A 14,463-nucleotide genomic window follows, 5' to 3' on the forward strand; every position below is an offset into this window, starting at 1 on the left:
AATAAAGGATAGTGCATAACTAACAACAAATAGGTATAGAATAGTAAACATTCATTGGTACATAAAGGCAGTCAAAGCATACTAAATCCTCATCTGTAACATTTCTCAGTGAAATATACAATCCAAAGAAGGAGAATAAAGTATCACACTGTACATTATAAGGCATAATCGATCATCTAACATGATAACCATCCCTCCATATATGGATTCCCCGATAGCAAGCAACCATTGAATCAAAGTTAAAAAATAGTTGATTTATCAATGTTAATGGCATTGAATTACACTTTTGCACCTGCAATTAATGTTGAATTTTTTTTTTTAATTTCAACAAACCATCATTATTGTGATCAGTGTTTGCTTTAGTTGGGCTCTTGACTCTTTGTACTTTAATGTTAGGTTTTCATTGTCACTCGTAACAATGTGCTAAAATACATTTGTTGAGGCAATGAAAACTAAGATCCATTGGGATCAGGTGATGGTGTCTGTAATCGTTGTGAGATTATTTAAATAATTGTTCACAAGTGTGTTTTGTTTTTTTATGTTTGAATAATGTGATATGACAGTGCGGAATTAAAGCAGTGGTACAGCTATAATTCTTCTATGAATTCACAGAAAACACACAAAAACAAAACTCATTAAATTGCTTAATCAATTAGACATCAAGACTCAGCGTATGAGGCTCAACAATGGTAACAATAATGAAATAAAATTTTATGCTGAAATGCATGTTGGGTATCAACAGTGCAAAACTCATTCATGACTCTCATCATGCATTGCAGTTGATCTGTTTATCTGAATTAGTTTGATGATTGTGACCATTGTTGAGGTATGATGAGTGTTGTTGTCTAAATCATTCTGTATATTTTGCCACAGTATCTTTGCATTTATGAAATGGAACACTTACATAAAATGAAAGTCTAAACACTCAATTTCAACACTTTTTAGTATTACTTCTCAACTTTATTACGGCTTGACACCCATCACAAAAAATAATCTATACTCCAACTTAAATTTAAAACATCACTTTCGTTATTAATGCATAAGTGTTTATATTGAAACACTATTGTAAGCACTGAAAAACAGTTAACTTGATTAAAAACAAGAGTCAAGAAATAAAGTGAGCACTGATCACAATAATGGTGGTTTGTTGAAATTTCTACAATTTTTCAACTTTAATTGCGGGTGCAAAAGTGATATTAATTCAATGCCATTAACATTGACAAATCAACTATTTTTATCATTGATTCAATGGTTTTCACCTGCTCTCTTGCTATCTGGGTATAATCGTGGCACATCAGAACGTGATCACTAGTTTGGTATAAACAGCTCAAAATATCAAAATCAAATCATAAACTTATAATTGAAAATCAAAACAGTGATATACATCTCAATAAAGAAGAAACAATCACTCATAGAACAGCATCATTAAACTAGACTAACAGAAACAACGGCTGCAGGCATGTGTGTGACACAGTTATAAATAACTCAATACCAATCTCAATAAACACAAAAATAAAGCAAACAGGCTTACTTGTAGGTCAATAACTAACACATCAAGGTAGTGATGTGACATTTGAACCAAGGCATGAGAGGTCTGTTTCATAAAACAAGTTTACCAAATAAGCATGGTTTATTTCTGTTAGTCTGATTTATTTTCAGTTGATTTGGTTCAAAATAAGTCAGACTAACTGAAATAAGCCTGCCTTATTTGGTAAAATCGTTTTATGGAACAGGCCCCATGGAGCTTGTTTTGAGAATAAAGGGGTGTGAAAGATGAAGCTTTGATTCAAGGCTTGTGTTGTTAATGTAGAAATCACATGACCAATGACAAACGAAGCCTCAAGGCTGATTTATACTCTACGCGTCCGCAAGTTTGTTTGGGTGTGTGCGGCAAATATGACATCATCACAGTGTTTGTGGAAGTTCACGCAGCCCCATTTTGTGTGGTAGTGTGCACGGCATTTTTGGTACTTTCCACGCAGCTCCGCTTCCAAAGATGCACGACTTCAGGGCGACTCTAGCTGAACAGGCATGTCTGTGCCAGTTCGATGTGAAGTTCAAACTCCATCAGGTGCTTTTTTACGCTATGAGGGAAAACAATGCATAGTTTTTTTTTGTCCATGCTTTTTAATTGAAGTACGTTTTATTTTTATTGTATAAAAATATAAACCAAATTAATTTAGATAGTATTTATACACTATTTTCTTAAAGTTGTCTTCTGTTTGATGCAAAATAAACCCAAAAGCTTAAGATTTAATCAGTTTGTACATAAAGAAATTATTAATTCCATTAACTCATTCATCATGTGAGAAACTTATTCCATTACATTTTTAAATACCCAGTCATACAAATATGAAGAATACAAATTATTTCAGGTAAATTAAATATTTGCCATATGCAATTCATATGTGTACACTATTCTTCTATTACTGGCTTTTAATGCTACAGTTAATGTGTAAATTAATTTATCAGAGACAGAAATTAAACATACACAAATACTGTAAGGCTTTTATTTGTGCACGTTACATGAATGGATCTATGGAATGTGTGGTGGGGGCTTCATCCGACAGAACTTCTTTCACAGGCTTTTGGCTGCTTTATTTGTATTAACCACCAGAAAGCACTGATTTCAACACTCAAAGCTTTGAAGCTTTTCCCGAAACAATCAGAGGAAAGTCATAAATGCCTCACGAGGCTTCATTTGCCCATCACTACATTATAATTAATGTATATTAATGTAATGTAATGTATAATAATTAACATTATGATTATAATCAAAGATCAGACTGTGGTTGATGATGGTCGCATTATCACCAAAAGGTCATCAAGATCACTTGATCTAATTTTCTCTAGTCTTTTCTTCAATAACAAATGTGTCTTATAAACAAAGAGTTACAGCAGCCAGAAAAAAACCAGAGAAAAACAAAAAAAAAACCCATTAAAAGTCAAGAGACCAACTAAAGCAAACAGCAGCCCCCATAAAGTTGTCTTCAAACAAAGCTATTATTTTCAATAAAACATCGATATCTAAACTTTTGTAATTCTCAATAAGACTTTTTTTTTAGACTTCTGACAGAAATAAAGTCAGTCTGGTCAGTAATAAGTGAAGATGGTAATGCTGTTTGTTTCATCATCTTCTGCTGAGATCTTGTGAGATTTATTGTCTAATAAAGAGTACAAATGTGCTCACATTATTAACACAATATAAACATTAGTCTATAAACATACATGGCAGTTAATGCAATTTAGTGAATTACAGCAACGTTCTGTAAAGTAGTTAAAGTACTGTAAAATGTACAGTAAACTACAGGCAAATGTGCTGCCAGTATTTTACTGTTAATTTACAGGACAATTTTTATACCCTGTAACTCTAAATACAGTAAAATACAGATGAGTCCTCTGCACAAACTGCTGGCTCTTCTGTCCAAAGGAGAACTGGCCCCACAGCTGAGCCTGGTGTCTCCCAAGGTTTTTTTTCTCCATTCTGTCACCGATGAGGTTTTGGTTCCTTGCCGCTGTCGCCTCTGGCTTGCTTATTTGGGGACACTTAATTTCCAGTGATATCGTCTACATGCACAGATACTATTTAAACTGAACTGAGCTGGACGAAATTCAATGATGAACTGCCTTAAATGAAAATTGAGTGTTTAATCTTGTCATTTTACATTATTGACACACTATTTTCCTACTTAATACTGTAAAGCTGCTTTGACACAGTCTGTATTGTTAAACGCGCTATATAAACAGAGGTGGACAGTAACAAAGTAAATTTACTTGAGTATTGTACATAAGTACACTTCTCGAGTATCTGTACTTTACTTGAGTATTATTTTTTTCTGGAAAATTATTTGAAAGACAAATATCATACTTTCTATTCAACTACATTTATATCAAGGTCCCCAAGTAGAAAGTCGTTATATGTAGCAGTTTTTACAGTTTTACAGATTCACTGAACCCTTTTTTTCTGCGAAAATCCGGCCCGCGATCTGCCAGGACCTTCCTGTGTTGCCATGTGTTACAGTATTTCTAAGCCTGCAGTTTTCCGCCTAGCTTTGAATTGACATTTGGCTGATTTTTTTTTACGCAAATCTGGCAACCTCAGGACCTTCCCCGCTAAACTAATGTAAACGTCTGTGCTACTGCACAGCTGAAAGCACTCTAAAAAGGCATGTGTTAGCTCATTAAAGCCCTTTGGAAAATTAACCATGTTTTTACTATAGTAATCGTAACTATGGTATTTGCAGTAAAATCACAATATCCACAAATTTACTATTATCTCACTATAGCAACCATATGCTATTTGTAGTAAAACTTCAGTAACCTCAAATTTAACATAGTTTCATTATATTAAGTATAGTGTGATTTTTGTAGTTAAACTATGGCAATACAAATGGTAGGCTAATATATCTGTCAAATACTCTACCCTCACTTTACTATATATATATATATAAATTTATGCCTACTGGTAAATTGCTGCTAAAAACTGGTCAGGGAAGTATATAAATCTGAACATTGTTTTATTGTCAAAACACTGCACATAAATACACATACATACATATATATATATATATATATATATATATATATATATATATATATATATATATATATATATTTATTTTATTTTATTTTATTTTTGCAAACAAATGATCAAAAAGTAGGCTAAATGAAAATTTTGGAATCTAAACTGGGAATCAATAAGAATTGAAAATCGATAAGCAGAATCGGAATGGATAAAATTCAAACAATACCTAACACTAGCCACATGTTGTGAAGTTCACTAATTTAGTAGTAGTAGTAATATCTTTATTTGTCCCTTTACAGGGCAATTTAAGCAGCTTCAAAACCTCACAAAACATACATACATCATAAAAACAAAAACATCACAAACCCCAGGCATCTACAATAATCTTCATGTACTATTTAAATTCACGGTACGCCTTTATCCTTTGTTTCAAATAAGCATTTACACACAATTACACTCATTTGTCATGGATCGGTCAGGCCCTTCCCTCCACCAATCACAACGAATCCACATCACCCGAGTTCTGATCATGCTCACCTGCACCTCATCACCACAGTCATCAACTCCAACATAAAAGCACACGCCACAGTTCACCCAGCGTCCGATCTCGTAAACACTACATGGACTCTACCTCCAAGACTCTCTCGTTGAGTATACTCCTTAGTTGCAATTTTTAAGAGCACCTGCTGCGCCACCCCCACCGCCTGTTCCCCTGATTCCAGCAGACATCGCTCATCAGTGTGAACCCCCGACTACCCCCGCCAGAGATGTACGAAGGCGAGCCAAATCTCTTCAGAGCCTTTCTAACTAAATGCTCTATGTTCTTTTCCCTCCAGCCTCTGACGTTTGCTACGGAGGAGACCAAGGTGGCTTTGGTGTTGACCTTGCTGACAGGGGAAGCAGCGTTGTGGGGAACAGCGGTGTGGGAGAACCAACATCCCTGTTGTTCCTCGTTCCACGCCCTCCGGGAGGAGATGAGAAAAGTCTTTGATCGTGCGGCGACGGGCCGCGAGGCAGCTCAGCGATTAGCTGACCTCCAGCAAGGAGAGAGGACCGTCTCCTGTTATTCGATTGAATTTCGGACTCTAGCAGCAGAGAGTAAGTGGAACGAGGAGGCGCAGTGGGACATGTTCCGGCATGGGTTGGCTGATCGCATCCAAAGAGAAATATTCATGCTGGAGTTACCTCCTGATTTGGACGGACTCATAGATCTGGCACTGTGCCTGGACTCTCGCCTTCAGCAAGGTGGTCAGTGAGGTCGTCACCTGCGAGACGTCGCGTTTTTCGAATATTCTCCTACTAACTCCGATGATGCGATCAGTCATCCGCCAGGAGGCGAACCCATGCAGCTGGGGAGAGCTCGGCTTTCCCGGGAGGAGAGAGAACGCATGGAGCGAGTCATGTTATGCTTCTTGTCTTGTGTCTGCATGTTCCGCTCTGTCTTGTTCTCTGTTGCAGGATGAGGCGGTGAACCTGTCAAACGTCCCACGACCTGAAGGAGGTGTTCAGTAAGTCCAGGGCTGCTTCTCTTCCTCCACACCGTCCCTATGACTGTGCTATAGACCTAGTTCCAAGTACGTCTCCGCCTAAGGGCAGGTTATACTCACTTTCTGTTCCAGAAAGGGGGGCCATGGAGAAATATATTTCTGATTCTCTGGCAGCCGGGTTCATTCGCCCTTCTTCTTCTCCAGCTGGGGGTTCTTTTGTGGGAAGAAGGATGGCTCCTTGCGACCTTGCATTGACTACCGAGGCTTGAACAACATCACGGTAAAGAATACTTATCCTTTGCCGTTGATATCTTCAGCTTTTGAGCGGTTGCAGGGAGCCTCCCTTTTTACTAAATTGGACTTGCGCAACGCTTATCATTTGGTCCGCATAAGAGAGGGAGATGAATGGAAAACCGCTTTTAATACCCCCAGGGGGCATTTTGAATATCTTGTTATGCCGTTCGGGCTATCCAACTCCTCCGCGGTTTTCCAGGCACTCGTTAATGACGTGCTGAGAGACATGGTCGATCAGTTCATATATGTCTACCTGGATGACATATTGATTTTTTCTTCTTCTCTCCAGGAACATGTTCAGCATGTCAGACGAGTGCTCCAAAGGCTGCTCGAGAATGGGCTTTTTGTCAAGGCGGAGAAGTGCGCGTTTCATGCACAGTCGGTTCCGTTTTTGGGTTACATCATCTCGTCCGAGGGAACACGCATGGATCCCGAGAAGGTTAAGGCTGTGGTGGATTGGCCAACCCCTGATTCCCGTAAGGCCCTGCAGAGGTTTCTGGGGTTCGCCAATTTTTACCGGCGTTTTATTCGCAATTTCAGTCAACTAGCTGCTCCTCTTACTGCCTTGACCTCCACCAGGGTGACGTTCAGGTGGTCGAGTGCTGCTGAACCGGAGGTGGGGGTAGGTGCGGTGTTATCTCAGCGTGCTGCTTCGGACAACAGGGTTCATCCCTGCGCATTTTTCTCTCATCGATTATCTCCCGCTGAACGCAACTACGACATTGGTAACAGAGAGTTGTTGGCCGTTAAGTTGGCTTTGGAGGAGTGGTGTCATTGGTTAGAGGGTTCGGGGGTTCCCTTTATTGTCCGGACCGATCATAAGAACCTTGAGTATATCAGATCCGCTAAACGCCTTAACTCCAGGCAGGCTCGCTGGGCATTATTTTTCGGTCATTTCGAGTTTACCCTTTACCGCTGTCACGCATTTTTGACCTTCCCGAACGCCTGTGCTCTCCCGAGTGCATAGTACCTGAGAGATTAGTTGTCTCTACTATCACTTGGGAGATCGAGTCGAAGGTTCACACAGCCTTACAAGGGGTAACGCCTCCGCCTACATGCCCTCCGAGCCGGTTGTTTGTGCCGGAGAGATTACGGTCCGACGTGATCCGGTGGGGTCATTGCTCGAATGTGGCTTGCCATCCAGGAATTGGTCGCATTAGCTTTCTTGTTAAACAACGGTTCTGCTGGCCTTCCATGGCACGCGACGTCCGGGATTTTGTCTTGGCCTGTTCAGTCTGTGCTCGGGGTAAGACTTCCAATCGTCCACCAGAGGGGCTACTCCAACCGCTGTCGGTCCCTTCGAGACCCTGGTCCCACATAGCACTCGATTTCGTCACTGCCCTCCCCCCCTCCCAGGGCAATACGGTTGTTTTGACTGTAGTGGACCGGTTCTCCAGATTTTGGAGAGAGTTTTGTCGTTTGCTGGGGGCGAGTGTTAGTCTGTCTTCGGGGGTTTCACCCTCAGACCAACGGTCAGACTGAGCGGGCTAACCAGGATCTTGAGAGGGTGTTGCAGTGTGTAGTCACACAGAATCCCACTTCCTGGAGTCAACAACTCTCGTGGGTTGAGTACGCTCATAACTCATTACCAGTGTCGTCTACGGGCCTCTCACCTTTTGAATGTAGCTTAGGTTACCAGCCACCTATTTTTCCCAGCCTGGAGTCTGAAGTCGCTGTCCCCTCTGCTCACGCCTTCGTCCAGAGGTGTCACCGCACCTGGAAAAGAGCCTGTGAGATTCTTCTCCGGGTGGGAGCGTGCACCAAGGCCAAGGCCGATCGCCACTGGTCAAGGCCTCCCGTCTACGTCGTAGGTCAAAGAGTGTGGCGTTCTACAAAGAATATTCCGCTTCGCCCCATATGTAATAAACTTGCTCCTAAATTTATTGGCCCGTTTTCTGTCACTAAGATTCTTAGTCCAGTGGCAGTCCGCCTCAAACTTCCTCCGGTGTACCGGAGAATTCATACCGTCTTCCATGTTTCCAAAATTAAACCAGTCTTTCATTCACGACTTAATCCGCCTACTCCGGTTCCCCCACCGCCGCGTCTCGTAGATGGGAAACCTATTCGGTGAATCGTATTCTGGACTCGAGACGGAGGGGACGCGGATTCCAGTATTTGGTGGAGATAAGTTGGGTTCCTGCCAGGGACATATTGGATCACTCACTTATTGATGATTACAATCAACAGGTAAGGTCTGCGGAGAGCGCCAGGAGGCGCTCTTAGGAGGAGGGGTACTGTCACGGTTCATGGGATCACGGTCTCATCTGTGCTGTGTGTGTGTGTGGGAGTGGGTGTGTCTGATTACCGCCAAGGGCTAATCATTCCCAGGTGTGGCTCGTTGGCGGGGCTATATCAGATGTGCTAACCTCGTCTGTTTTGTCAGATCCTTGATGTTTGTCCTCGCGCTCCCGCTCACTCCGTGGCTCCAGTGTCTGGCTTTCGGGTTCATCTTCACAATCCTTTCCTGGGATTCCGTCCTCGGTGAGCTGGCCATTGCATCCCTGCGCTACAGAGACTTCTCTGCTCATCCGCGAGGATTATCATTGACTCCCTGCTTGTGTGTCTTTGGGGATAATCAATAAACTGTTTGTTTTGCATCCGCTACTGAATCCTGTCTCTTTATCGCGTGACAATAAAAGCTCTTAATTCCAAAGATAATACAAGCTAATCAGTGTATTCAGTAGGTTGCATTAGTGGTATAAGGTATTGTAAGTATACAACAATGCGACAATAAAACAATGCATTTACTTTTTACTTTTGATACTTAAGTACTTTTAAAAACATGTACTTCCGTACTTTTACTTAAGTAAAAATCTGTCTTTACAACTTTCACTTGTAGTGGAGTAGTATTTGACCAGTAGTATCTGTACTTTCACTCAAGTAAGGAAGTTGTGTACTTTGTCCACCTCTGTATATAAATAAAGGTGACTTGACTTGAAAAACAAACAAACTAAAAATATAGGTGAAAATTATTGGTGAAGCTGCTGCCAGTTAATTACTGTAAATTTACAGTGAAAAGTTTTACTGTGTATAAAGTCAAAAGTCACATCTTAACACATGAGTGAACAAATTGCTCTGGCAAAATAGCATAAAATGACTGGGGTTGAAAATCAGACATGTTAGAATCAGCATTTATAAATCATCAATATCTCCATCTAATAGCATTAACTGTTTGACAGGTGATTCAGGTGATGATCTGAGGATCGTGCTACTGGGAGTCTCTGGAGCTGGAAAAAGTTTATTGGGAAATGCAATACTGGGTGGAGAGGCATTTAAAGAGAGCAGAACCAGAAAGAGTGAGATACAGACAGGAAGAGTAGAAGACAGAAACATCTCCATCATCGACACTCCAGGATTCTTCAACACTCAACTGACTGATGAAGAGATGAAGCAGCAGATGATGAACAGTCTGTATCTTGCTCATCCTGGTCCTCAAGTGTTCCTGCTCGTCATCAACCTAGAAAACTTCAGAAAGGAGCAGAGGGACATTGTGGAGCAAATTCAGGAGAACTTTGGAGCTCAAGCTTTGAAGTTCACAATAGTGCTGTTTTTTGGAAGAGAACAAATGTCAAGGATAAAATGGATGCTCTTTATACATGATACAAAATTTCAGGAGTTGGTCAGTCACTGCAGAAATAATTATCATGTGATCAACAGCAAAAATGAGATTAAATTATCTCATACCACAGAACTTCTAGAAAAGATTGATGAAATCATCAAACAGAATAATCACCAGTATTACAATAATGATATTTACTTAAAGCCTCTAACCAAGATCAGAATAAAAAAGGAAAAACAAGAGGGAAAAAATAGCAACAAAGCAACTGCGCGAGAGGAAGAGATGAAACAAGAGCAAATAAATATAGTGTGGGACAGATTTGCAATGGGCAGCCTCAAGAAACTGACACCAATAGAACAAAACTTGATCGGAGCAGGTAAGAACATTTAATAAATATATACACTTTTCCTAAACGATTTCTTAAAAACAGTGACACAAAACTCTTAAAAAAAATATACAGCTCTATATGATGTCATGTTACAATTTAATACTCAAAAATGCCATGCAAATGTTATTCTCAAACACATAAAATACAACACAGGACAAAAAAACATTAGTGTCAAGGGACAATGCCAAATGGGCTGTACATACTTAAATAAGCAGTGAACAACAAATTAATTGAGGTTTTTGTTTATATTTCATTAAACTTTTGATCTGAGATCTTTACTTTGAGAACACTTTTTAGAACAATATTACCAAGATATTCTGACAAATTGTACCATATTCCACCTGAAAACGACACTTAAATAATGTGTACAGCAAGTTATTGTTGTGTATAATCTATAAAATATAATATAGTTTTATATAGCACATAAAAAACTACATTATCTTAAACAAAGTAATATAATTTTATTTATCCCATTTTTATCTTCTCTAATCATATCAGATCTCAGGATCGTGTTGGTGGGTAAAACTGGGTTTGGAAAGAGCGCATCAGGAAACACCATCCTGGGACAAAAAATGTTCACAGAACAATTGTCTTCTCAATCTGTGACCGTGAAATGCCAACAACATCAGCAGATGGTAGATGGTAAAATTGTCTCAGTGATTGACACTCCAGGACTGTGTGATACATCAATGAGTGAAGAACAACTGAAGAATGAATTAGTGAAGTGTGTCGAGATGTCTCTTCCTGGTCCTCATGCATTTCTTCTTGTCATCAGACTGGACGAGAGATTCACAAATGAACAGAAAATTACAGTGAAATGGATTCAGAGAAACTTTGGAGAAGATGCTGCTCATTACACTATCATTCTGTTCACTAGAGGAGATCAGTTAGATATACCTATAGAGGAGTTTCTGACAAGAGATGAGGCATTTAAAAGCTTAATTGAACAGTGTAAAGGCAGGTATCATGTTTTCAATAACAGAGATAAAAATCGAGATCAAGTTAATAAACTGCTGGAGAAGATAGACAAAATGGTGATGGAGAACAGAGGACAGCATTACACCAGTAACATGTACAAGGATGCTCAGAGAAAAATCAGGGAAGAAGAGAGGAAGCAGAGAGAGGAAGAGAGGAAAATAATTGAAGCATATGAAGAAAATGTAAGGCAGGAAGAAAAAAACAGGCTGAAAAAGAAGGTTAAAAATGTAGCATTAGTGGCTGGAGCTGTAGTAGGTGCAGGAGCAGCAGTTACTGGAGGTGCAGCATTAGTTGCTGCTACTGGAGGAGTGGCACTACCTGTAGTTTTAATCGGAGGAGGAGCAGTCATCTCGGGAGGAACAAGTGGAAAACTTATTGCAGATAAAATTAAAGAAATCAGAAGGGGTGTAAACTCTATACCCCTGACTGTTAACCTAACCAAAACTAGCAATTAACCCCCTCCAATATTTATCCTAGTCTTTCAGTATACAGTATTGGATATACAGTTAGTCTTTCCATAAACAGAATATACATAGCAAAATAAATAATTTAAAGGTATAGTTCAGCCAACAATGAAAATGTCCTTATCGTTTACTATGACTAACTTTCTTTCTTCAGCAGAAATGAAATGCCATCTAATGGCATCTAAATTTTGGATTTGAAAGATGTATTTGTATCCATCTCAAGTGAACAGGGCTCAACGTAGACCACACTGTAAAAAAAAAATAATAATAATAAAAATAAAAATAAAAAACGTGCCAAAACGTTTACCATTAAAGGGAGTAATGGTTAAATATAATAAATAAATAAAAATCAATAAAAATAAACTCAATGACTGGTAGAAGCAGCTACCAAACAAAAACTGTTAAATTACAGTAAAATATCTTTTTTTTTTTTTCTTGAAAAAGTTTGATAAAAAAAAACACTGTTACTCTACAGGTATTTCCTGGATTACTATTATTATTGTTTTATTGCACATTCTCTGTAAACTGTAAATCTCTTGCAGTAAACCATTACACTGTAAACAACTGCTGTAAAAAATGGCCATATTCTGACAGTAACAAACTGCTTTTTCATTAAAACAGTAAAATTTCATAGAAAACATTCTGCATTCTGGGTAATATTTGCTGTTTTCAAGAAAGTAGCCTTATTCAGTGCTGTGAATTTACAGTGTTCAGAGTCAACACTCAGAGGCTGTGTTTCAAATCACACCCTACACCCTCATTCACTATTCCCTACATGAGTTTACTAATATAGTCCACCTGACAGAAATAATGAAAACTAATGAGTGAATAAGTGAATTATAAGTGTGATTAAGTGGTTTTGGTTAATTATTGATGACGGTGTAATCACCATCTAGTTGCCTGATTCACTGAGCTCATTCAGTGGCTAATTTCTAATGCTATGGTGTGCTTTTTTGTTAGTTTCAGGTTATTTACTATAGCTGCTGTATAGTCCCTTTTCCTGTTAGTAAACATTGAAGTTTTTTCTGTGGGCGGAGCTTCGGTGGTGGCAGAAAGATTCCACTGACCGCTTCACAAATGCTAGCTATGAAATCTGTTAACTTGTTTTTTTTTAACAATAACTGGAGAAATTCCGATTTTACATGCATATGTAAGGCCACTCATTTTCTGGGACCACGTTATTTGAAAAGGTTAACGTTAATGGACGAAACCAGATTGGCCGACCTGTACTCACTCAAAGGATGGACGATCTGACAGGATTACTTCCGGATGAGTGACTCACATCTAACATGTATAGTAAAGACAAACTCACCATGTATCTAGTCATGAAGATGTACTATACAATATATTTCAGTTTCAGCAGGCAACTATTTTTACAGCTACATTATTATTCCAGCCACAATTACTCATAACAATGTGTATACGATTACACATGATTAAGCATATCATGGAATGCTTAACACAGGAATTTCAACTCTAAACACCAGTTTTGGAGACAAAGGATATGTTGGCACATGGCTGAGTTGTTTGCAGTTTCTCCAATTACTTATGGATTATGCATATAACCTACTACATTTCAACATAAAGGACAGATACTATCAACAAAATCAGGACCAAAGTGAAAAACCAAACACCAACTTCAGAAATAAACGGTATGTCTTCATATGGCTACTCTGTATGTGGTTTCTTTGTTTCCCTTTTGGTCATTGCTTGAGCCTGACTGAAGGTGAAACATCAAGTATCCCTGCCCATACTTCACCTATGATTAGTATATCAGCACTGAACTTTTGTGGACATGGATATCATGTTTTCTACTTAGCTTGTTGGCAATGCGATCAAGAAATTTTCATTGCAAACCAAGTTAAACAACGTATAAAAGGCAGAAGGAAAGGACATGCTCTGAAAGTTCTGTTCTTTTTGCTCTTGCTAAGTGGTGATATACAGCTAAACCCATATGGAATTAGATTTGTGCCAAATAAAATGAATGTAATTTTTAAAGAAATGTATGAAAATATCAAGTGAAACTGAATAAAATGTCTTTGAAACTAAAAAATAAATAAATTACAGGCAAAATCTTTGACCTCGTTTTTAATACACTGCAGGTTTTGCAACTGTTTTCTCATCTTTCGTTCGTTGATCTGTACTTACAAATGCACTACCAGAGTTTTCATTTACGCTTCTAAAGTTTTCGTTTACGATTCTGAAGATTTCATTTACGCTTCTAAAGTTTTAGTTCGCCATTCTGGCACAAAGCTCTCGTGAGGGCGGGGTTAACAGCGGTGTGTTCTCATTGGCTACTGAGTTTTTGATTGACAGCTTCTTGACCTGGAAGTGAAGGCGTCAGTATCGTTGCGCCTGTGTGCATGTGAGCGTCTGTTACCGGCTTCCTATTTCATTTTAATGATATAAAGTTAGGAGTTTTGTTTTTGAATTCAATCTGTATTTATCTGTTGCTACTACTCTGTCAACATAAGCTTTTAGGAGCATGAGAAAATGCGTGAGAAAAAGGTCATATTGAGGTTTAATTATTAAAGTACTGTAATACTGGAAATATTGTATAATGTTCAGTATTCTCTTATTATATGTGTTTATTGCTCTTGATTCTTTTGCATTATAGGGTCTAATTAGGTTGAGCTGTTACATTTGAAATATAATACTATCCTGTGATATTCAGACGTCAAGAAAGTCTCACTCCAACCAGGCAACCAAGCTTATTTTATTACATATTCCACACAAAGAATGTTCTTGCTGCCAATTGTTTTTATCAT

At 38.8% G+C, this 14,463-nt stretch overlaps 1 protein-coding gene across 2 annotated transcripts in view; it reads left to right on the forward strand.

The window, feature by feature from the left end:
- Window positions 1-13,759, forward strand: part of LOC131520768 (GTPase IMAP family member 8-like) — a 32,197-nt gene extending 18,438 nt beyond the window's left edge. Inside the window, exons 2-5 of one of the 2 annotated variants that reach the window (XM_058745235.1) lie at window positions 5,362-6,033; window positions 8,690-8,787; window positions 9,486-10,241; window positions 10,752-13,759. In XM_058745235.1, coding sequence (XP_058601218.1) covers window positions 5,834-6,033; window positions 8,690-8,787; window positions 9,486-10,241; window positions 10,752-11,686 — 1,989 coding nt within the window. In that variant the 5' untranslated portion in view covers window positions 5,362-5,833 and the 3' untranslated portion in view covers window positions 11,687-13,759. The remainder of the gene's footprint in view (window positions 1-5,361; window positions 6,034-8,689; window positions 8,788-9,485; window positions 10,242-10,751) is intronic. The other variant, XM_058745236.1, reaches the window with a different exon arrangement.
- The last annotated feature ends 704 nt before the right edge of the window (window positions 13,760-14,463 follow it).

The sequence above is a fragment of the Onychostoma macrolepis genome, chromosome 15, assembly GCF_012432095.1.
Source record: "Onychostoma macrolepis isolate SWU-2019 chromosome 15, ASM1243209v1, whole genome shotgun sequence".
Lineage (NCBI taxonomy): Eukaryota > Metazoa > Chordata > Actinopteri > Cypriniformes > Cyprinidae > Onychostoma > Onychostoma macrolepis.